This window comes from Candida dubliniensis, chromosome 7 (genome assembly GCF_000026945.1).
Source record: "Candida dubliniensis CD36 chromosome 7, complete sequence".
Taxonomy (NCBI): domain Eukaryota; kingdom Fungi; phylum Ascomycota; class Pichiomycetes; order Serinales; family Debaryomycetaceae; genus Candida; species Candida dubliniensis.
This window is the reverse complement of record NC_012866.1, coordinates 364,964-387,125: the sequence shown is the minus strand read 5'-3', so window position 1 is coordinate 387,125 and position 22,162 is coordinate 364,964. Positions and strand designations below refer to the sequence as shown.

Genomic DNA, 22,162 nt, shown 5'->3' with positions numbered 1-22,162 from the left:
TATTTATATATCTCTATTCAGTCTGACTCTTTCAGCATCGTTCAACAACTTGTCATAGACCTCACTAACCATAGGATCAACCACATTACTACTATTATGCCCATTACTACCAAGTTGATGTAAATCTTCACCATTGGTAGAATCTATCGAAGCATTATCAGAAACTTCAACTTCGTCCTCAACTGCAGTATTAGTATTGGATTTGTTCAATTCGTGATGGTCTTTTTGCGATGGTGCATCAATTTTAACACGATGATTGTTAATTCTATCAATCAATTCAGTAACAGTTGCTACTCCCTTCGCTGCCATTATCGCATCTCTCAACTCTGGTCCTGAAGGCAATGTATTTAATATCGGTAAATCTTCATATTTTCCTTGTTGTGGCAGTGGCAGTTGGTTCTGCAGCTGGATCTGTTGGGTATGGTGCTGGTGCTGATGCTGATGCTGATGGTGCGCGTGTTGTTGCTGTTGTTGTTTCTGGCTCTCTTTTTGTTGTATGAAGAATCCAAATTTATGAAATTCCCCTTCTTCAATTTCTTGCTCTTTTGCATGCATCGAAGTTTGACTAATTGATCGAATCAAAACTGGTCTCCCAGTTAATTTATCTATCGGAACATCTCTACCTTCATCATTTGATTCAACAACAACTTGATGAGGGGTCAAATTATCATTGTTGGTAAGTATGGGGAAATACGAGCTTTGTTCTGCTTTCCTATTGACATGAGGTGATAAAATTGGACCAGCAGTAATCAACTCATTGGCACTTTCATGAATTGTATCCACTGTAACTGATGGTGACATGGCCCTGCTTCTTAAATCGTCTGTCGATGCCGTTGGTGTTAATAATAGTCCATTGGCATGTTCTTCAACCATAGTAACTAATTTTTCCAAAGACGAATCTAATAAACAAAATCGAACTAAATTCTCTTTACCTTCAAATGACAATTTACCAGAATTTCTTTGTTCAAATAGCGTATCAATGTTTTTATGAATATCCTTTCGAATTGCCCTTGTTCTTTCCAATACCGAATCAGATATAATTCTTTGCATTTTGATATCCTCTTTTTTACCTTTTTCTATTTCCACTAATAATTTTTCAGCTGTTTCCATCAATAACGACCCATCATACATCAAATCTTCTGGTTTTTCTGGATTGCTTTCCATAGTGTTGGTATGGGACGGCTTTAAAGTGTACTCCAAGTTTCTCATCAAATAAAAGGCAATACGTTGCGATAATTGATCAGGTATTAAATCATAATCCAAATCGAGAGCGAATAAAGTCTTGGATTGTTTGACTGCTCCATACAAGGTGGCTGCTGAAGTAGTTGACAAGTTTCTGTTGCCCAATAATGAAACATGGACTAATTGGGGCATTTTCAGTAAACACCCAGCCAAAGACCCCATGGCTTGTGATGTTAATTCGTTAAGATCAAAATGTATTCTTCGAAGATTGGGATATCTGGGCAAGTATTTATCCAAATGGGTAATTATTTTCGGGAAAATATCCGGTATTGAACTTAAATCTAAAAATCGTAATGTTTTAACATTAATCAACGACTTTATCAATTCAGAAGTCTCTTCAATATTCAGCAAATTCGTCGAATTCAATGAGAAAAACACCAAATTGTCAACTTTTCCAGTGTTAAACGCATTAATAAATGGACGCAATTGTCCCTTGCTCAAATCATTAAATGCTATATCAACACCAACACATTGGGAATTGCCATCAGTTAACCATGATGTGACCATTTCCGATTTTTTGACATTCAAATCAATTCCCGCAATACCTAACCGATAGGTGGATTTTTTAACCGCCTGGTTAATCAACTTGTCAAATATTGCATCAGATAGTTTACAACCATTGATTACCAATTCTTCTATCCCACCACGTAAAATTAATGATCGAATAAACAAATCCCAGTTCATATTGCCACGAATACTGGTGTCTGGAGTATCTGGTTTGATTCTTTGTTGAGAGATATCCAATTTCTTAACTGTTTTATTTGTTGCCAAAAATTCACACAAATATTTCCATCCCAACTCATCAATGCAAACGTTTCTTAACGACAACTTTTCCAACTGTTTATTATATGTCAATGATCCAAGAAAGTTTTTCAACATCTCTGTTGTCATAGTCACATTATCAAAAATGACAGTATTGATGGGTGTAATGGCAATAAAATCAGAAAAAGATAACACATCGATCAAAGTTGGTTTAGGGTTAAGCATTTTTAACACTTCCAACGGTGCCGTTTTATTTTTCAATTGTTTTAATGTTGCTGGAATTGGCAAAATTTCTCGTAAATGACAGCATCTCGTATAGATTGTTTCCAATGAAATTGTCTTTTCACCCGTCTTGCTTTCGATTTCTTCTTCAAAATGTTGCTCGTGGACATGTAATGGTCCATCCACAAAAACATCGTTTGCCAATTTCTTATCAACAGCTTCTTCAACGTCATCATCTTCATCATTGTCATTATTGGTGTTAGAATTACCACCTCCTTCTTTGATGGATATGAATCTATGTGATCTATATCCAGCAACTTCTTGAGCAATCTTTTTGGCCTGTCGATGGGCTTCTTGTGCATGCTTTTCTGCTTCAACAATTGCTCGGCGTTGGGAATCTTCAGCTAATGCAATTTCATGATCACTATATTTAGAATGGTTGTGTGATTTACCGTCATCTTTATTATTTGGTTCATTAACTGAAATTCCTAGACATAATCGTGGAGGTGGAGCATTGATATCCTGAGGAATTAAAACATTGCCTCGTTTAGGTCTTCTTGACGGAATCTGTTGTTGCGGATCATGTTCGAGTTTATCAACAGAAAAGGTAACTCGACGCAATCGGACTTCAGATATTTCTTCAATGGGTACTTTTCTCCTATTGGGGTTTTTGTTTAGAATCACTCGAGGCGATGATGCATGTGTAGATGGTGTAGACGCTACGGATGAACGTCTTCTAAAAAACTTAAGCCCTCCATCGGAGTTCAATGAAGATGAAGGCGAAGAACTTGCATCATCAAGAAACGAATCTTTGAAAATCGAATTACCAGGTATTGATGATTTACGCTTAATTGGTATTCCGCTTCCAGCAGGCAAAGTATTGGTAAGAGATACCAAATCCTCAACCTCTCGATTATGTTTCGACACTGGACCCACAAGTGACGGATTAAATTTGGGGGAAAGATGGGATGATTTTGCAGGAACTGATCCTGTACCAGCCGAAGAGCTACTACCAGCACCGCCATTTGTCATAGTAGTTGATGGCGTGGACGTTGAATGTGATTGAGATTGTTTAGATGAAGCAGTACTAGATCTAAATTTTGATGAAAGTGAACTGAATAACCCACCCTTTTTGCTATTTGTTCGAGAAACGTTCGGTGAAGACGGGTTCTGGGAATTTGAATTACTTGATAATTGAGATACCAACGCAGGATCGTCATATGCCAAATCACTAGTCAATGAAGGTGTAACAAAATTAAAGCTACTGCTCCGTCTTTTCGGTTGATTTTTAGGATCCACGGGGTTACTGGCAGGTGAAGCCGTAGTAGTGGAAGGCATGACTGTTGATGCGGAAGAGGATCTTGACCGACCAATTTTAAGTTTATTTAACTTTGATGCCTTTTCTGGTTGTTTCGGAGAAATTGGTGGTATATCGTTTGCATTTGTTGATCCAGAAGAGGTTTGTTTGGGACTTGGTTGACGTGGAGTTACATTTGAGGTTTGTCCATTGCTAGGAACTTTAACAGTTGAGTTCTCAGTTGTTGTACGCTCTGTAGACTTTTCCGCTTTCGTTTCTTTGGTTTCTGATTTCACTCCGTTAGACTCGTGCTTAGTCTCATTAGATTTAGGTATGGTATTTTCCGAGTTTTTGATGTTACCATGACTATGCTTTCGTTCATCCTTATGGACATTGTTATTAGCCATCTTTTTCCCCAATTTTTTTGATTTACCTCGAAATAGCCAATCAACATCTCCATTAGATACACCTGTTGCGAATTCTTCATTGGAATTGGGTAAGGGCAATTTATTTTTTGGTATCGATGAAACTTCGTCTATAGGTAGTTTCTCGTCGTTAGTTGCTGTAGAACCAAGTGGTGGCAGTTTATTGGACATTGATATTGTAAAATTTTCGAAAAATATCACCAAGTGGGTTTAGAATTAAGTAGTTTCAAGTATTATCTGTCAAAATATGATAAGAAAATAAACAAGAATTAAAAAAAAAAAAAATAAAATAAAATCAAGAAACAAAAAAAAAAATTATGTATATATAAAAAATTAGTAGAGGGAAGTTCAATTTAAAACACAATATAAATTTATGGAGTGATTTCTAAAATTCTTGATGATGATTTTGTATTGTTCAAGGATTATCGGAATTTTAATTGGGGAACAATCACCAACAACAACAACAACAACAACAATAAGAGAGAAAAAAAAAGGAGACCATTATTGAAGTAACAACAAGAGAGAGCATTTACCAGGGAAGGAGAGAATTACGATGGACACTAAATTGAAACTAAATATGAAATCACCATGGCGATGACCAGAACGAATACAACAAATACAACAACAACATAGTATTGAGTAATATATTCATTCTTATTATCCTTGTTTCATTCAAGATGAGGATGTTAATGTACTATGCTGCCAACATTGAAGTGAGGTTCACCTCGACCCAGTTACTATAAAAGTATATTCATTTCTATTGTTCTCCAATTACTAAAGTGTATACTTTCTTTTATTAAGCTATTCCTTCTCCAATAGTCTTTCCAAAAATAAAGTGGTACAAATAAAAAGTTAATCATCCTTGCCCTTGTTATCCTACTTCCCTCGCTACATTTTTCTATTGTTCTTATCCATATTATTCTGTAGCCAGACACCCATTATCACCTGTGTTGATGCCATTCCTCCCAGGCAATTAGGACCTCAAACTCCGCACATTATTATTTCCACCCAGAAATTGACCCCGTGGTAATGTAGTAGAATGATAAGATTGACATATATTTCTCTCTGCACTACACGGAGGCAACGAAGAAATCAGATTCCCCCCCCTTTTCTCTTTCTTCTTCTTCCCCTCCCCTCTTTGTATGCAGTTAAAAAAGGCAGAATAATCAGATAATAGAATGAGGGGAAACCAGTACGTGTAAAGTACAAACAACAACTACAGTACTTCCAATAACAACAACAACTACTACTGACCAAAAAAAAAAAAAAAGAAAAAAAAAGACAGGCGGCGGCGGGGAGATCCAAATTTGAGTTGGCCTATTAAATTGCAAGAAAATAACCGTGTTACTTCATTGGTTATTGGTTGTATATACACTATACAATGCCATACTTCTAGAATTGTATAATCTTGATATACTACTGATTTCCAGAGAATATTGTTAGCTTTGTTTAGCTGGTTCACATTGTAATCTTACAGGTAGATATCGATGTTATTGTTGTGATATATCCCAGTATTTCCCCACGTTGCTTATGGGAGGAACTTGATAAATACATTTACAATCAAAAGTGAAATAATATCTCTGTTGCTTATCTAAATTTTTGCTTATCGAGTAGTTAGGTTCAACTAATCAACACCATTTATGATAAGAGAGACAACCGACAAAGTTCACATACATCCTTTATCACCAGAGAATGTTTTCAATTTTGCACCCAAAGTATGCAAAAGTATGGCAGACACGTCAAGTATTAAACAATTGCAATTGTTATCTCAATAACAAAAAGCTGCCATCAAATTACCCTATATGTGTGTTGAGTGTCTTTGCAATATAAACCAATCAAGACTGCTTATGTAATTATGTTTGACGTCACCGCACATGCACTCACAAACACTAGATATGTTTGGTCATTCATCCATTCATATATTGTCCATTTTCGGATCCGACGCACAACATTAGTATTTTTTTTTTTTTTTCGGGGCTTTTCTTCTTTCCTTTCTCCTCATCCCGCTCTTCCATACTTTGTAGATTTTACAGATAACATGTGGTCGTGTAATTTGGGAATTGCTCCAGAAACAATAGTTTAGTCATTCTCTTTCACACGCACATACAAAAAAGCACAAACTTCCTCCATAGAAAGAAGATAATTTTTATATGAGTCTGCATATAAAGCTGTTTTATTATCACCGGCCTAAACCAAAAAAGCAAAAAGCAAAAAAAAAAGAGGGAAAAAAAAAAAAAAAAAGGAAGGAAAAGAAAATAGAATCGCAGTAGGATTAATAATCTCTTTTCTCTAATTAAAAGTTGTATTTAATAGTTTGAAAATTTTAGTTTTTAAACCAAATTTATTCAATTAATCTTTCCTTTCACTTTTTTTTTTCCCGTTAATTCAATTATATATTAACTTATTGGTCATTATATCCTACCATTCATTATTTATTTATTAATCAATCAATCAACTTATTTATTTATATATTATATATCATCGACAATAGACTCACACAATGTTTACCAGAACGATTTTACCTACCACAAGAAGAATTTTAACCCAACAATCAAGAGTTCTTGTTCCAAGATTGTCCATTCCAACGTCAACATTCACCAGATCATACCATGAGAAAGTCATAGATCATTATGAAAACCCAAGAAATGTGGGTTCACTCAATAAAGAGTCTTCCGATGTCGGTACTGGTTTAGTTGGTGCACCAGCTTGTGGAGATGTGATGAGATTACAAATACAGGTTGATGAAGAAACGGGGAAAATCAAGGATGTTAAATTCAAAACATTCGGATGTGGGTCGGCCATTGCTTCTTCTTCATATGCTACAGAATTGATTAGAGGTAAAACTCTTGATGAAGCCTTGGATATTAAAAACACTTTAATTGCTAAAGAGTTGAGTTTGCCACCAGTCAAATTACATTGCTCTATGTTGGCTGAAGATGCTATAAAGGCTGCAGTCAAAGATTACCAATCAAAGAGGAAAACAACTACTTTGGGTGCTACTGCTGCTTCAACTGTTTCAAGCTCAAATGCTAGTGCCGCTGCCACTGCTGCCACTGCTTAATATTTTAGGTCATTTTATATTTATTGTTAACTAATGAAAGATTTTTTTTTTTTTCTTTTTCTGAAATATACGTAATGTAGGATCTCATATTAAGGGAAAGTTATGTTAGACTTGATGTGGCTTCTGAGATTGTGCCTGCTTAAAGTTGGCATAACAAGTTTGTGCAATGGCCAGACCAGCCAATAATCGTCTTGGCTGTCCCCGGTCGCGGTGAATCCGATTGTTTTGACATGCATACATACATGCACGATCGTTGTTATGACCTACACTGGGATACCAGAGGTATGGCATTCATTTTTCTATACGATTGATGCTTTTTGAGTGAGTGCCGATGAGATTGAGGGTAGAGAATGGTCTTGGGTATATGGTTGGAGCCATCGAGAAGGCCATAAATCCATGGACCTCTCACTCTTTATCTACAGGCAAATTCATTGTACTTCAAAATCAATTCACCAATTGACAGTCAGTCTGGGTACTATAAATAATTGGTTTAAATACAAACCATAAACGGATGTATAACTATTTTTTTTAATTGACTGGTACTAACTCGGCAACCGTTTCCCTCTTCATTTTAAGGTAGAATGTTTATTTACAACCAAAACGACCTTATGTATTTTGTAAAAGATTTACCCAAAAATCCATTAACGTCAATAACATCAACATTACTTTTAAACAAGTACACGCTAACCCATCCAAGTAAAGATAATCCATTAACAATTGTTAATCCGATCTTTTTCCACGCTTTAGAATATTTACCTTTCAATTTCATTAATCCATTAGTTCCATGATAACTCATGGCATATATCAATGTCCCCAAGGCAAAAATGTTCCACATTGGATGCTTTAAGTTAAGCACATAGGAAATGTATTCAAGATTGATTAAAGAACTATCACCATCATTAATCCATGGTACATATCTGAACTTATACATGTGATATATGAAAAACGGAATCAATACATAACCAGAAAATTGTAATGGAGTCATCCCAAATTGAACCGTAAATGATTTACGATATCCTAAACCAAACAAATTAGAAATACCACCAAATCCAATATCATCATCATGATCCTCGAGTTTATTTGTTATTGGACTAGACTTGCCATTGTACATATGATGCGGTTGTGGTTTCTTCTGGAAATATTTCTTGTATATTCTTATACTAATACCAGCAATTACATGAGCCGTGACTGATCCGATAATACATATTGGTTCATAAAATGGTACTGATTGATAAATCTCTTTGGCCATTGCAAAAACTTCATCTTTAATCAGTTGGTCAATAGGTAAAATGGGGACAAGTATAACAGAAGTGGCATGGATACCTAAAAATGAAATAAATGAATATGCACTATATTTTTGAATTCGATACAATGTGGGGACTAGCCAATGTTTCCTTTTCGGTATAATAGGAGTCGTGTCTTCAATTTCATCTAATGGGAGCGGAGTTACCCTAGTTAGCAAATCTTCTTGTGACATTGTAGATGATTCTGAAATTAGGGATGAGATTAAATGGGTTTGGTGCTGCTGCTGGTGCTTGTTTTTTACGTGGTTCATTTTTACTAATATGGAGCTTGCTATTGGCGCAGAGTTGCCGCATCCAAAAAAAAAGGGTCAAATTTATTACCAACAATTTTTATTCAGGCCAATATTCCCCTAAGTAAATACATCTCACTCCCAATACAAAGAAATACTCTTTATACGTACAATTTAGTTTGTAGAAATGTAGTTGGCTAAAGTCTGGGTTGGTTGGACATGTGTCGACATCCTGCATATAGACGAGCTACAATGAATGTTGGTTTATGCGACGTTTGTGTCAGGGAAATAGCACCTTGATATAGTCTTGCGTATTAGATCAACAATAGTGAAAAATTTGAACTCATCGAGAGCCAGGAATTAGTATAAAAGAAAGAGAAAAGAAAGATATTTAGGATATTTTCTACATAGAGAGCGAGCTTCAATAGAGACATTTAGTGGGCGTATAACTTCATTTACTCTGTTTCTTGTTTATTACAAATATAATTGATCGTGTACTAGGACTAATTCTCACGAATAATCGGTGTATACTAACAATGAATGTCTCACCCACCAGCGATTAAAACCCACCCAGTAACAAACGAAAAAAAAAAAAAAAAAAAAAAAATCAAGTCGAAACCAGGACAAACACAATTTGGGCTATCCCTTGATCTATATCTTAGTTCCATCTATCACCCCACCCGTCCAGTTTTTTATTTAGCTCATGTCTTCATCCACATTTACACAAACAAGGTCGCGAGCATTAAGTTTGGAAAAGCAAACCGAACAATTACTATCGAAATTTTCCCAATTTCAACAACAACAGCAACAAAATCAATCACAATCTTTAGATATAACTCAAGAGGAAATCACTATAAGACAACAAATAGAAGAAATTTTCCAGAAAAGAGATGCCATAATTCTGAAATTAAATCGTATTAGTGAAGTAGAACCGAATTTATCCACATCAAAATTGCAACAATTGACTCGTCATAAAGAGAAATTAAATGATGATAATTTATCATTCACGAAAATCATTAATAATATTGAAGATGAAAGAAATAAAAATAATTTATTATTCAATGTTCATCGAGATATAAATCATCATAAACAGCAAAGAAATTTGGATGGTAATGCATATATTTTAGAAGAAAGTGAGCGAGTGAATAATGTCAATTCAATAGCTGATAGATTGTTACAAGGGGCATTTGCTACAAGAGATGAATTATTGAATCAACGTCAATATTTGAATAATGCTCAACTGCAAGTAGCGAGCACTATGCAGAATATCCCTGGGTTGAATGTGTTGATTAGTAAGATTAATACTAGGAGAAAAAGAGATACATTGATATTGGCTTCAGTTATAGCTATTTGTATATTATTTTTATTCTTTGTGTAAATAAAAGCAAGAGGGATTGAAGAAATGTTATGGGACATCTTATTAATAAATATTTTTATACTATCGTGCAAATCATTTTTATGGTTAATAATTGGTGTATGTGTATGGGTTTTTTTTTTTTGATGTAAAAATTAACACGAAAGATTTGTGTTTCAAAATCCTCAAATAAACCACCACCACCACCACAACAACAACAAATGAATGAACAAATTGAGTATCAAATACAAGTGATCAGATTAAAAAGAATCCAAGAACTAACTAATCGATTAAAACTTGCTTTACAACGTGAAAGAATTCCTGCTTCTACTGCTAGTGGCTTGTATGTATTGAAATTAACTCAAATTCTGTTTCAACAAAAAATACTAACATCTTAATCATTTCAGAATTATCAATTATGTTGAAGAAACTCCTGACTATTTAATTCCTTATAATTGGAGTTTACCTCCAGATCAGAACAGGTTTGCCAAATATAAACAGTTGAGAAATGCACGCAATTCAACTCAAGCTACAGTAGGTTGTTGTACAATTGTTTGAACAACAAAGTTTCCAAATATTCCTCCAAGTAATCAATTCATAAGAAAGTAATTACATACATATATATTTATATACATATACACTTATTCATTTATTTATCCACCTCTTTGTTTATCTTTTTTGGAATCAATTTTGATTTGTCTTAAATGATCCATTGATTCTCCTTTCAAAGTATAATCTTTTTCCTTTTCATCATCACCACATCCACAATCATAATCTTCTAAAATTGTTGTACAATCATATTCTGGTTTATGTAATTTTTCATTAACAATATTATGAACATAACATCCCCATAATGCGGCAGTTTTCCGATTTTTCGTTTGTGGGGGATATTTAGCTAATAATTTAGTGAAATGTCTAGCACAATCTCCACAAGGATAAACTTGAGCAAATAAATAAATATAATTTTCTAAAGTACTACGTTCTTGATCTGTTGGTTCATCAGGATATCTTGCTAAAATGGTATGGAATAATTTCCATGATGCATTACCTAATTGAGCTTTCAATGTTTCATTAGCCATTTTTGGCATGAATGGTATATCAGTGAACTTTTCCTTATTCTGAAGTACATTATCACTTTCTTTTCCTTTTGGTGGTTCTTGTTCTACTGATTCATCGGTATCAATTTCTTCTAATGGTTTATTCGGTGCTGGTTGAGAAAGTTGCTGTTGCTGCTGTTGAGGCTGCTGGTTGAATTTTGGTAAAAGATCATCTTTTGTCAATGAGGAAATATTATTTATGGAAGTTTCAATCGTGTTTGAGGAATTACTCATGAAATAAATCACCCCAATAATACCAACCAAAGTTAATGCTGAAAACAATGATCTTCTAATGAATATCATGACTAACTTAATTGATATAGTTTGATGAAAAACTTGAAAAAAAAAGGGAAGATATTTAAATGGAAAAACGAAACGTGTAATCTTTTTGAAAGTTGAGAAGGAGGAGAATGTGTTGATGTTTATTATTATCACCCCCCCTTATTATAATTCAATTGCTTGATCTTCTATTTTTATTTTCACTCTGATTTTTTTTTTTTTTTTCTGCTCGCTTCAAGTAGGTGGTGATTACACTCATATAAAACTGGTGATTTATGAATCACTTCTCAGATTACCAAAAGAGGCAATTTGTCCAGATCACGATAAATAAATACAGTAAAATCAAAGATCTTCTTCATCAAAATAGTATTTTTATGTTTTATTTTTTTTTAGTTTTAACTTAATTTAAATGAATATAAACAATATGCTACAGTCTACATTTCTTTGGTTGTTTCTGTCATTTACAAATTACTCTTTTTTGGAATAGTAGCTGCATCTAACACACCTGGTAATGGATCATTACCAATTCCAAACATTAATTGAATACCACCAACTAAAATCACCACTAAGGCAATACTTGTCCAAAGGAAAAGATTTGCTTCTACTGAAACATCTTTTTTAGAACAATCATGACCAACCCAAGTAGTAGTTTTCGACGTAGTTTTATTGAATGATGGTTCACATTGACAAGCCCAATTATCACCAACTTTATTACATTTACCATGAGAATTGCATTTATTGGTAGCGACTTCACAAGCCTGTTGAGTACCGTATTCGAAAGATTTAATTGATAATTCGGCGTTTCTTTTATTTAAATGTGACAATTCTTGGATTTGAGGGAAAGTAACCACAACAATATCAAATGTTTCAGACAATTTCAATAATAAATCTGTCATAACTTCCTTAGCATGAATGAATGTAGTTGAAGAAGCGCCAATTTTTCTCTTGATTGATAATAATGAAGATACTTCGAAAAAGAAAACATCATATTTACCATTCCCATTGCCAATATTTTGGTTGGTTTTTTCACCCAAATGTATCAATTGAGATAATTCATTGATAAACAATTTATCATTTGTAGGTGTGTACAGATTACTTTCTTGTTGATGTTTTTCATTAAACTGTTTCCAAATGGAATCTAATTTTTCAGTGAAATAATTGAAATGATAAACTAATGAAGAACTATCTTCATAATCATTAGTAACATATTTCAATTCTGGTGTCAATTTATAATTTTGTACAGATGGTACACTTGTAACTAAATTTTTTATCAATTTATTTAATGGTAAATGTTTGGTTTTAAACATTGGTGTTGCATCTAAATCTTCACCTTTGAAATTAACAATCATTTTTGGGGATCCAGTCTTTTTAACATCCCATAATCCATTAAGTAATTCAATTAATTGATCATTGTCACCCAATTTGACATATGGCTCATCAAGTTCCAAAAATGTATCGAGATAAGTCATCGCTTCATGCTTGGTTAATAAAGTGTTATCATTATTGGAAACCACTTTCCCATTACTCAATAGATAAACATTACCATCATGACCACGGCGTTGATCTTTATGCTTTGAGTTAGATTCAGCTAATGCGAAACTTGAAATAAATAACAGAGACCAACTTAATAAATTGACCCACTTCATATTGGTGTTCGTGATTGTGGAAGGCTGGTCTTGAAAATGTAATGGCTTTTACGTGCAACGTTGGAATTCAACACTTTGAATTTTTGTCGGAAGAAAAAAAAAGAAAGCAATATCAATTATCCAATACACACGACCTATATACTACTCTCATGATAACAAATTATAACTTTTCCTATAGATGTATTTATATAGCTAGTACAAAACAAACAAGTAGTTTGATTAAAATGTTTCATCTAAAGTAATTGTAGGAGACGATACAAAATCTTGTTCTTTTTGTTTCTCACTAAGGAGACCAGGTTTAGTAGTATTCAACTTTAATTCTGGTTTAAACAAAGTCTTTGTAGTTGATTTCCGACGACCCAATTGCACTGGCAATGGGTTGATATTTGGTGGGGAATTATCATTCCCGCTATTCTTGACATCCTCTTCTTGTTGCAGTTGTTTCAATTCCTCGAGTTGTTCAGCATTATTGTATTGGGACAAATCTATCCCCAAATTAGCCAAATCATTAAATACATTAAACTTAGCAGGCTCTGGTTCCACATATTCACTAGTAAATTCATTTTTGGGATCATTATGGAAATTTCTAAAATTGTTTAAACTTTTAGTGACATTTAATTTTTCATTTTGAGAATCACTTAAATTATCTGATGATTTACTTTTCTGTAAAAGATTCTCTTGTAAATGGATTTTAATATATGAATAATAATCACCAAATTTAGCCAATTCGTTAGTTAAAAATTCAAATACTTTCTTTGCTATTGTTTCGTTTTGGAAAATTACAATAACTCGACTTAAAAATGGGAGATTTGACCAATGACTGATTTGAGATGCAATATCATCTTCAAAATTTAAAACTTTCAATTTGATTTGATCAACAAGAGCCAAGTTTTTGGAGACTAATTTCGTGGATTGTGAATTTTGAGAAGGTGAAGATGGTTTGACAAAGTCTTCCTTGTTTAAGTTTGATATGATTAATGAGGTTTTAGGGATGGTTATTTCAGAAAGTTTTGGTGAAGTTGACATGAATGATAAATTAAAAAGCTTCTGATATAATTGTGTATAATAAGATAAATGATTGGATTAATTAAGTAAATAATAAGAAAAGAATAGGTGGTTGGTTGGTTGGTTGGATGGTGGAGAAAGGAGTGTAAGAGAAACTTAAATATATAAATGGTGCCGTATATAAAAAAAAAAAGGGAGGCGCATTCTCTGCACTCCATTCAGTTTTTAAACACAACTTGAATTGTTGCCGCCAAGATATTGTTGCGAAGGGCGGTGGTGGTGGTAGCAGTAGTGCGTGATACTATATTGTGTCGCAGTGGGGATATTTGCATGATTACTAAATGTAGTGCGGACTATTATGATTGGGTGAGGGGGCGTAGATGACTCCAGACATTAGTGACACCATCAAAGAAAAAAAAAAAGGACTATGAATCATCTAAATTTCTCAATGGTCATTATTGTTGAAATATAATTCATAATGTAGGGAACAACCAGGGTTGAATTGTCCACCACAATAAGTACACGTATAGCCACAATTGAGATATTCAACAACGGTCAATTCATTCATGCAGTTTCCACAAAATACAGCCTTGGTTGTATTGTCATTTTTATCAAGTCTGTCTGGTTGATGGCTAGTTGATTCTTGATGACACTTAAAACATGGATAATAGTTATTGCAACATTTGAATTTTATGGCAATAATATCTAACTCAGTATGATAATGTACACATCTTGTATGGCTGTCTACTAATTGTCCTATTAATGATGTGTTGGGAGATATTTTTTGGATTTGAAATTCAGCTTTTGCCATTAAGAAAGAAAAATTGAAATGGTGTTGAGGAATTTTCCGAGAATAAGTTTTTGAAGAATTAGTCAACAAATCAAGGGGGTAAAGGACTTTGATAACTTTGAAATAGAAAAAGAGTACTTCTTGGTAGTAGTTAGACCTTTTTTTTTTTTTCAGTTTGTTTTACTTGCGACAGGGTGAGAAATGGCCCCAAACCAATTGGCATTATAAAGTTCGTTTCTTCACACGTCTAACAAAATGATACAAAATAATAGGTGTGTTTCATATTACGACTGTACAAACTTTTGTATTCCAATAAAGCCAAGATAAAAATACAGAAACATTATTCACTATAAGAATGTGATGTATTCCCAATTGGTCTAATTATTTGCTGGATCTTTCCTAAAAAGAAGCCAAAGCCATTCACTGAGAATTAACGATCAGTATTCTTTTTTTTTTTTTGCAGCTCCACATAATTAGAGTAAAATGTGTACAGACTAGAAGTTTACTTACATATAAATCCACTTTCCCTATGTGTTAATAAAGTTGCTTCTCCACAAGCTTTTCCACGATGATTTGTAAGAAAAGTTTATAAATTCAGTTAGTTAATACGGATTTTTTCCTAAAATGGGGGAAAAAGAGGGCAAATCTAGATCATAATCAAGAAAGGTTCTTCACGAGTTAACACCTTTTTTTTAGAAACAAACTTGATCCTTTCAAACAAATCTTGTTGTGAAAAAAAAAAAAGCTAAAACCATTCAAGTTTATTTGTCAAATAATTATTATTCAACCAATACGCGTCAGATAGGTTTAATATAATACTTTTCGAATCTATACATTACAACGATATTAAAAAAAAAAATAATAATAATGATCAAAGTCTTCGTAACTTGGCTTGACCAGTTGAAATAGTAACAAACAAATAAGAATGTATATATATTAGATATTGCCTATTTCGTTAAATTGATGGATAGATAGACTAATGCCATTTAAAAAATCCCAAAATAATTTAAATAAAGTTCACAATAGTACTGGTTGTGTAATATAACATGCAAGTACTAAAAATAAACCAAGAAAATCACTCACTCATAAATGAATGAATGTATCACAAACCTTCAAGACCAAAAGAACCTACGATCAAAAAATCTGGGCATGAGATGAAATTAAATGGCGTGTCTTTTTTTTTTTTTGGAAATTGACATATTGATATCCTTGTTTTCCTTTCTTACCGAAATATAATATAGAGATATAGTTGTTGAAGTTATTATTATTGATCTTGTTGCTCTAGTTATCACTGTCATGTGATATCAACCATGGTTTGTAGAATAGCAGATGAGACAGAAACCAACATATTGATAGTATCATAATTTAAGTAATTTGAGATATAAGGTTGTCAATTCAAAAAAGAATGCAAAAAAAAAAGAGTGCCCACACAAGATCATAGGAATATATCCAATTGTGGTGGTGGTATCTTATTTTTAGTGATAAACTTTGCCAAATTAATTGCAAGGCTCAAATTAGTAATATATTCCTTATGTAAAGTCTTACTTTTTCGCCTTTGCTTTTAAATGCTTGTTCAAACAATAAAGTACAATCTGATTCGCAATTGACTTTCATAGACTGGATAAGGCGTTGTGGAAATCAAAGATGAAACCAATTGTGTTATGTTACAATAGATTCAATCAAAGTAAATTACACTCTGTAAAACAGAAAAAGTAATATAATAGGGGTTCACATAAAGGGTTTGGAAAGTGGGGTAAAAGTTTGTAATGATAAGTTGCAACTAGATAACTTCATTCTTCTCTCCCTTTCTTGTTTGAATCAAGGTTTAGTCTCTTTGTTGAAAATTAGTGCTTGTTTTAATTGTAATATGACTAAAAATATAAAGGACCTTTTTTTTTTTTGCAAACAATTCATCTCAAGTTTAGTAGTTTTGACTTATTGTTTCCATTAACAATTGAACCAATTGTGTGTTAGATCTAATCTATTTGATAGAATAGATGGAAAAGAAATTACTAATCAACACTAGGCTCTGAATACAATAAACACCAAACAGAACAAGAAAAACAGAGTTTATCCTCGGTATATCCTGCTGAGTTTTCAAGAAACAATACTGTTCTTCAATTATACGGCCATAAAAGAAATGAACAAGAAGCAAAACAGTTGTCCACATTGTTGAGCCATTTTCACCACCAAGGTCAACAGTGGGCATTTACGTTCCTTTTTCTATCCGTCAAAGTATTAGTACCTTTTTTTTTATTTTTTGCCTGTCATGCCATCTTTCAATTTCTTGATCCTGTAAATTAATCCGTAATTGACACTAATAATAGTCGTAGCTGTATATCGTCAAAGAGAGTAAAAGAAAAGATTTGTGTGGTTATTTTTTTGTGTTTGTCATGGACTAAGAAATTTAGGCTAGTGAGTATTGTGATAGGTCTTTTGATTCTAGGTCTGCTTCGATTCTTACACATTATTATTGTTTCGATTGTCCAAAAGATTATTTCTGTCATATTGTACTCACATTCCAGATTTCTTCTTTCTCTTAGTGTTGAATTACACATGGTTCAAGTTGTACAAGATGTTTGAGAATCAATCGCAGCTTCGATACGTTCTTTGCCTAATACAATATAAACTACTAAATGTGTTTCAGCTACATTTTAACAAGAGTTTAAGTTATAAATATTTATAAACCATGAAAAAAAAAAAAATTGGTATTTGCATAGTCCTAGGCAAAACCACTTTAACTTTGGTTTACGAGTAAACCATATAGAGGCGGTGGGGTGATTTCATTATTGTTAAAAAGGGGGATTTACGCTTGAGGCTAGTTAGACTTAGATTTAATCTAAGATATAAGTTCAACCCCCTCCCTCCCCTATTCCGTCATTGGAATTGCATTTTAAGAGGAAAATTAAGTGTTCTAACAATTTTTGCGGGTTTTTCCACACAACAATAGAAGGAATTATAACAAGATGAAATTATCCTTTCAAATAGATATGAACTGAAAATAAAAAAAAACAGAAATAAACTATTGTATTCCAAAACTACTCATAGATTACAGAGGATTTTATTTTCTTTATTTGATGGTGAAACAATCTAAATCCAAGCTTGAGCTTAAATATATTTCTCTTTGAGTGAATTTCTTTTGATTATTGTTGTTTTCATCCCTTGAATTGGTTTGACTATCAATCACACAAGTTGATTACAATTACAACTACTTCTTAAAGATATTGTTTTCTTGCAAACAATACCGATAAGCAGAAGAAAGAAAGGAGTGGATATGATTCTATGTAATGATGATAAGGCAGAAAGTAGTGCATAGGGTACGATAAACTTGCTTCGAAAATGTGTGTATAAGTCTTTTGTTAAGAATTGAAATAATAAGGAAAATTAACTTTATAATAATAATAAGTACTCACTCACTCACAAGCACATATACACAAACTCAAACCAATACAATACAAAGCTCCTTTATGGCTTTACACACATGCATGCATGGATGGTCTCGGGAGACATAAAGAAATAGAAAAGTCTATTTCCGAAATTGGGTTTCTCTCCAAAAAAAAAATCACACACTCACTTACCCACAGATCACCATGCATGAAAGTATATTTTGGTCGTTAAGGTGAATGAGTAAGCGTTGACCACGCGTGTTGTATGTGTGTACGATACGTGTGTGTGTGTGTGTATGATATTATTATCTATTTCTTTATTACCACTATCATCATAATCTCATCATATATACTTTTTAACAATAAAATGAAGAGTTATTTTATAGATGTTGTTTCTTATTGTTTAGAAGATGTTATAATTGTTTCAATACTATATTTCTTTTCTTTTTTTTTTATTTCTAAAGAATTGAACAAAGACACACAGAATTTTTACGCCAAATGCAATTAATAATGTGCATTATTCTTATTGTTGGTCGAAGTAGTTGTGGTGGTGGTGGGTGGGTGGATGGATGGGTGGATAGATGGGTATTGATGTATGCATTAGAAAAAGCAAACACAAACGTGTTTAATGCATAATTAATTAACCAATTAGTTAATATCAATTGCATTTTCTATTTCTTTCTTTTTTATTAAACAATGTCTTAGCATTGTTGTAGTTGTCGTTGTTGAGTCAATATTTAAATTGAGACAAGTATTTTGTTATTTTTTTTAGAGATTGTCAATTTAACCCTTTGTTGGATTTTAGTATTACTACCTAAATTCTCTTTTATTCTTTTATTTTTAGATTATTTCTTGTCAATATTGTATTTGTGATCCCTCTCTTTTACTAAAAAACCCCCAAAACCATATATCCCTCCTTCTCCTACCCATCCACCCACCCTGTACTATATTATTCTTTAAGTTATGTATGTCCAATAAAGGAAATGATATTAACATAATAATTATTTTTTCCTTTTGTGTTATTTAGCTTTCTTTTTTTTTTTTTTTCTTTCTTTTTTTTTTTTTACCTCTTCGTTTCTTCTTGCCCTTGTTGTTAATTAAGAATTACACAAGACATTTAGTATAAATATCAATCGGAATTCCCTGCACTATCAAAAACCACAAAATATTCATTTATTTATTATCAATTTTTTTTTTTTTTTTGCTTTTCACTTTATCAGAGTTGTTCTTCCTTTTTCCCCTTTTTTATTGGTTTAACATAATCAGAATTCAACCCATATTCATTATATTAACTACTCGGTTCAGGTCAGCTCAATGTTACAATCTCCATTCACTTACACTTCTAGAAAGAGAAGACACTCTAATGTATCTTCATACCCCACTGGTACTACCAATACAGCTACCACTACTTCTACACACTCAACATTGAATACAAACTTACCAACACCAACATCAGCTACAGCTCCAATATCAAGTCCCAAACGACAACGGAAATCTAAAGCTGCCATGTCGGTGTTACTTAATAAATTGTCGCAAATGCAATCAAAGATTGATCTTTTACAAGATTGTGGATTGAAATGTGAATTACAACAATTAATAGAAGAAAGCGTACAAGAATTGAATGAAGAACCTAAATCATTATATCTGAATATGCCTCAAAAATCATTTAATGAGTTTATATTAAATACCCCCAAATCTTCCACACCATCAACCTCCTCATTACCAGGACAATTGACATTGATAAAATCATGCCGGGAAGGGGTTTTCCACGATGATAAGCTCATAGAAAACTATAATATCTTTGAGACGCCGAAGGAGAAAATTATAACTTATGACAAGATAACTACTCCACCAAGAGCTCCAAGACAAGAATCACTATTACCTGGTTTAATTTTCCCAACATTTGATAAAGATGAAATCGAATCTGCTGGTTTAGGTTTTTAAAATAATGAACTTTTATATCTGTTTTATTTTTTTGTTGGTTATTACAAAACCCATATTTGCATTTCACCACGTTTAATTGAGTTAAACAAGATATCACCTTTTCACATACCCACCCCCTTGTTTTTGATAATGATAATGAACCTTACAGAGTATATGAAGATTGACTTTTAACAAGTGTACTTCTTTTTGTTGCATCACAGAAAATGAAGAACTTGAAACCCAAACCCACAAAAGAAGAGACAAGTAATTAATGTTTGTATATTCTTTCTCTTTTCAAAAAAAAAAAAACAATTCAATTCTTTACTTAATTTCGAGAGTTTTGATAACCCATAATACAACCTACATTTCTATTGTTAAATGCTATTTTCATTTCATTTTAGTTTGATTTCGTTAGTCTATGTATTCCTTTATAGATTTTTTCGACTAATAAACAATCTCTTTTATTTTATGAGTTATTCCTGTTGTAGAGTGTTCGTTGCTGGTTTCGAAAAGGATTTGATCGTATAGCACAGTTGCCACCAATTTTATTAGAGTAATGTACAACAAAGTAAGAATCTGTAATATAACTTAAAAAATTATAAAACATGTAGCAAGGGGAAAACCTTTTTTGATGTTGATTTTGATTTTACAAAAAAATAAATCTCAGTTAACAGTTTTGTTACCAAATCGTGTTTGTTTTGTAACATGATATCAAAGCATTGTTAACATTGACAAAAGCGCAATGTGAGGGGGGGGTGGGGGTGATTCTTTCGTGATGTTATAGAATATACTCGTCATTTGTGAAGTGTTATTAAACCAATATTAGTTAACTCTGTTAATTATTGATGTTTGAAGTGGTTGTAGTTGTTGTTGTTGTCGTATAGTCTACAACCTACTGCAAATGTATAAAATCACCAATCAAACAATTCATTTCTTCGCCTCGTCCCCTTAGAAATGCAAAACCGCGCCCTAGGAGAATACAAAACAAAATAATAATACTAATAATAATAAAGTCATGGCGTTGTTGTTGTTGCTGTCGTTGATCTAGACAACCACGTCTTAATAATAACAACGCGTGTCCTGTTGTAGTTAACCTGAAGTAAAGTTGAGAACCTCCCTTACCAACTACCACTTATGTCTTTGATTGGATTTCTTACGTGGGGGCTCCCCTCGCCACACACAATATTGATTTTACACATATCACCATCTAAAACCAATTCCTTTCTTGAATGATATAGGGTCCATGGTATGGTCCGGTATGGTCCGGTATGGTCCAATATGGTCCCTTGAACTTGCCATACGCGTATCATTTATTTCTATTTTGTTGGTCCCTTTCTGCTGTTTGTTTGTTGGGGACAGTAATATTTTCTTGGAAGTGGTCTTTTTCTATTTTGGAATTACAACAAATACTTTTTATTAAAATTATTAAAATTGAGTAGTCTAAATTGTGATGGTAACCAACGAACATCTAAAAATAATTAGTTATTGTCATTGTTGTTGTTAAGAGGTAAAAAAAAAAAAAGAGAGAGATGTAAATTTAAGTAATTTTAGACCATGCTGCTTGTTAAATTAGTGATAATTTGTTTCATGATTTGCTTTGCTTTGTTTTGTGTGATGTACATAGAGTAGTAAATGATATTGTAACTCAGTTCAATACTTCTTTATAGAGAGTGGGGTTCATTATTATAGTTAATCCTTAGTATACATTACATCATTTGTACAATGTTAATCTAAATTGATTTAAATTGATTTTGATTTGATTATTGTTTATTTTTTTTCTTTGAGGTGAGATCGTGACATTGACAACCAACTTTTGTAATTAAAATTCCATACACACTTGATAATAATTCATTCAATTTAACTCTTTTGGGAAATATCAACCAACCGTCTCACTATTATTTAAAAAATCACGAGCTAACTAACCAATAAAGACCAAATCGGATATGCTAAATCTATACAAAAAAAAAAAAAAGAATAATCAAACATATTATTATTACCAATCATTGTTCATGAATCAATTGTTCTGGGTTAATCTGAGATATGTCGTGGATCGAAAGGAGTCGCGGATTAGCCACGATAGATAAAATAAAAATTGGATAGAGATTTAAATGTGAATATTAACAAGTAGTCATGTAATGC

At 32.7% G+C, this 22,162-nt stretch overlaps 10 protein-coding genes and 1 pseudogene across 10 annotated transcripts, besides 2 other annotated features; 4 read left to right on the top strand and 7 right to left on the bottom strand. All coding sequences in view use genetic code 12, as the record gives it.

Annotated features, from left to right (window-relative positions):
- Positions 1 to 3: 3 nt before the first annotated feature.
- CD36_71610 (Glc7 interacting protein homologue, putative) lies at positions 4 to 4,119 on the bottom strand (the record flags this gene model as incomplete). Its single annotated transcript, XM_002421334.1, has 1 exon — positions 4 to 4,119. The coding sequence occupies one exon, from the start codon at positions 4,117 to 4,119 to the stop codon at positions 4 to 6; it is 4,116 nt and encodes a 1,371-aa protein (XP_002421379.1).
- Positions 4,120 to 4,927: 808 nt separating this feature from the next.
- Positions 4,928 to 5,278, bottom strand: CD36_71605 (annotated as a pseudogene).
- Positions 4,928 to 5,278: a sequence feature.
- A 1,170-nt stretch (positions 5,279 to 6,448) lies between these two features.
- On the top strand, positions 6,449 to 7,009 carry CD36_71600 (iron sulfur cluster assembly protein, mitochondrial precursor, putative; the record flags this gene model as incomplete). Its single annotated transcript, XM_002421333.1, has 1 exon — positions 6,449 to 7,009. One exon carries the CDS (start codon positions 6,449 to 6,451, stop codon positions 7,007 to 7,009), a length of 561 nt encoding a protein of 186 aa, XP_002421378.1.
- Positions 7,010 to 7,598: 589 nt separating this feature from the next.
- On the bottom strand, positions 7,599 to 8,564 carry CD36_71590 (conserved hypothetical protein; the record flags this gene model as incomplete). Its single annotated transcript, XM_002421332.1, has 1 exon — positions 7,599 to 8,564. One exon carries the CDS (start codon positions 8,562 to 8,564, stop codon positions 7,599 to 7,601), a length of 966 nt encoding a protein of 321 aa, XP_002421377.1.
- A 236-nt stretch (positions 8,565 to 8,800) lies between these two features.
- Positions 8,801 to 9,079: a mobile genetic element.
- A 167-nt stretch (positions 9,080 to 9,246) lies between these two features.
- Positions 9,247 to 9,921, top strand: CD36_71580 (Golgi SNAP receptor complex member, putative; the record flags this gene model as incomplete). Its single annotated transcript, XM_002421331.1, has 1 exon — positions 9,247 to 9,921. One exon carries the CDS (start codon positions 9,247 to 9,249, stop codon positions 9,919 to 9,921), a length of 675 nt encoding a protein of 224 aa, XP_002421376.1.
- A 197-nt stretch (positions 9,922 to 10,118) lies between these two features.
- On the top strand, positions 10,119 to 10,455 carry CD36_71570 (G protein gamma subunit, putative; the record flags this gene model as incomplete). The annotated part of the gene is made up of 2 exons (XM_002421330.1): positions 10,119 to 10,240; positions 10,305 to 10,455. 2 exons carry the CDS (start codon positions 10,119 to 10,121, stop codon positions 10,453 to 10,455), a joined length of 273 nt encoding a protein of 90 aa, XP_002421375.1.
- A 95-nt stretch (positions 10,456 to 10,550) lies between these two features.
- Positions 10,551 to 11,297, bottom strand: CD36_71560 (FAD-linked sulfhydryl oxidase, putative; the record flags this gene model as incomplete). Its single annotated transcript, XM_002421329.1, has 1 exon — positions 10,551 to 11,297. One exon carries the CDS (start codon positions 11,295 to 11,297, stop codon positions 10,551 to 10,553), a length of 747 nt encoding a protein of 248 aa, XP_002421374.1.
- A 437-nt stretch (positions 11,298 to 11,734) lies between these two features.
- Positions 11,735 to 12,919, bottom strand: CD36_71550 (conserved hypothetical protein; the record flags this gene model as incomplete). Its single annotated transcript, XM_002421328.1, has 1 exon — positions 11,735 to 12,919. The coding sequence occupies one exon, from the start codon at positions 12,917 to 12,919 to the stop codon at positions 11,735 to 11,737; it is 1,185 nt and encodes a 394-aa protein (XP_002421373.1).
- Positions 12,920 to 13,138: 219 nt separating this feature from the next.
- Positions 13,139 to 13,945, bottom strand: CD36_71540 (conserved hypothetical protein; the record flags this gene model as incomplete). Its single annotated transcript, XM_002421327.1, has 1 exon — positions 13,139 to 13,945. One exon carries the CDS (start codon positions 13,943 to 13,945, stop codon positions 13,139 to 13,141), a length of 807 nt encoding a protein of 268 aa, XP_002421372.1.
- A 424-nt stretch (positions 13,946 to 14,369) lies between these two features.
- On the bottom strand, positions 14,370 to 14,735 carry CD36_71530 (medator of assembly of small mitochondrial TIM (Translocase of the Inner Membrane) complexes, putative; the record flags this gene model as incomplete). Its single annotated transcript, XM_002421326.1, has 1 exon — positions 14,370 to 14,735. The coding sequence occupies one exon, from the start codon at positions 14,733 to 14,735 to the stop codon at positions 14,370 to 14,372; it is 366 nt and encodes a 121-aa protein (XP_002421371.1).
- A 4,679-nt stretch (positions 14,736 to 19,414) lies between these two features.
- CD36_71520 (conserved hypothetical protein) lies at positions 19,415 to 20,044 on the top strand (the record flags this gene model as incomplete). Its single annotated transcript, XM_002421325.1, has 1 exon — positions 19,415 to 20,044. The coding sequence occupies one exon, from the start codon at positions 19,415 to 19,417 to the stop codon at positions 20,042 to 20,044; it is 630 nt and encodes a 209-aa protein (XP_002421370.1).
- Positions 20,045 to 22,162: the final 2,118 nt, after the last annotated feature.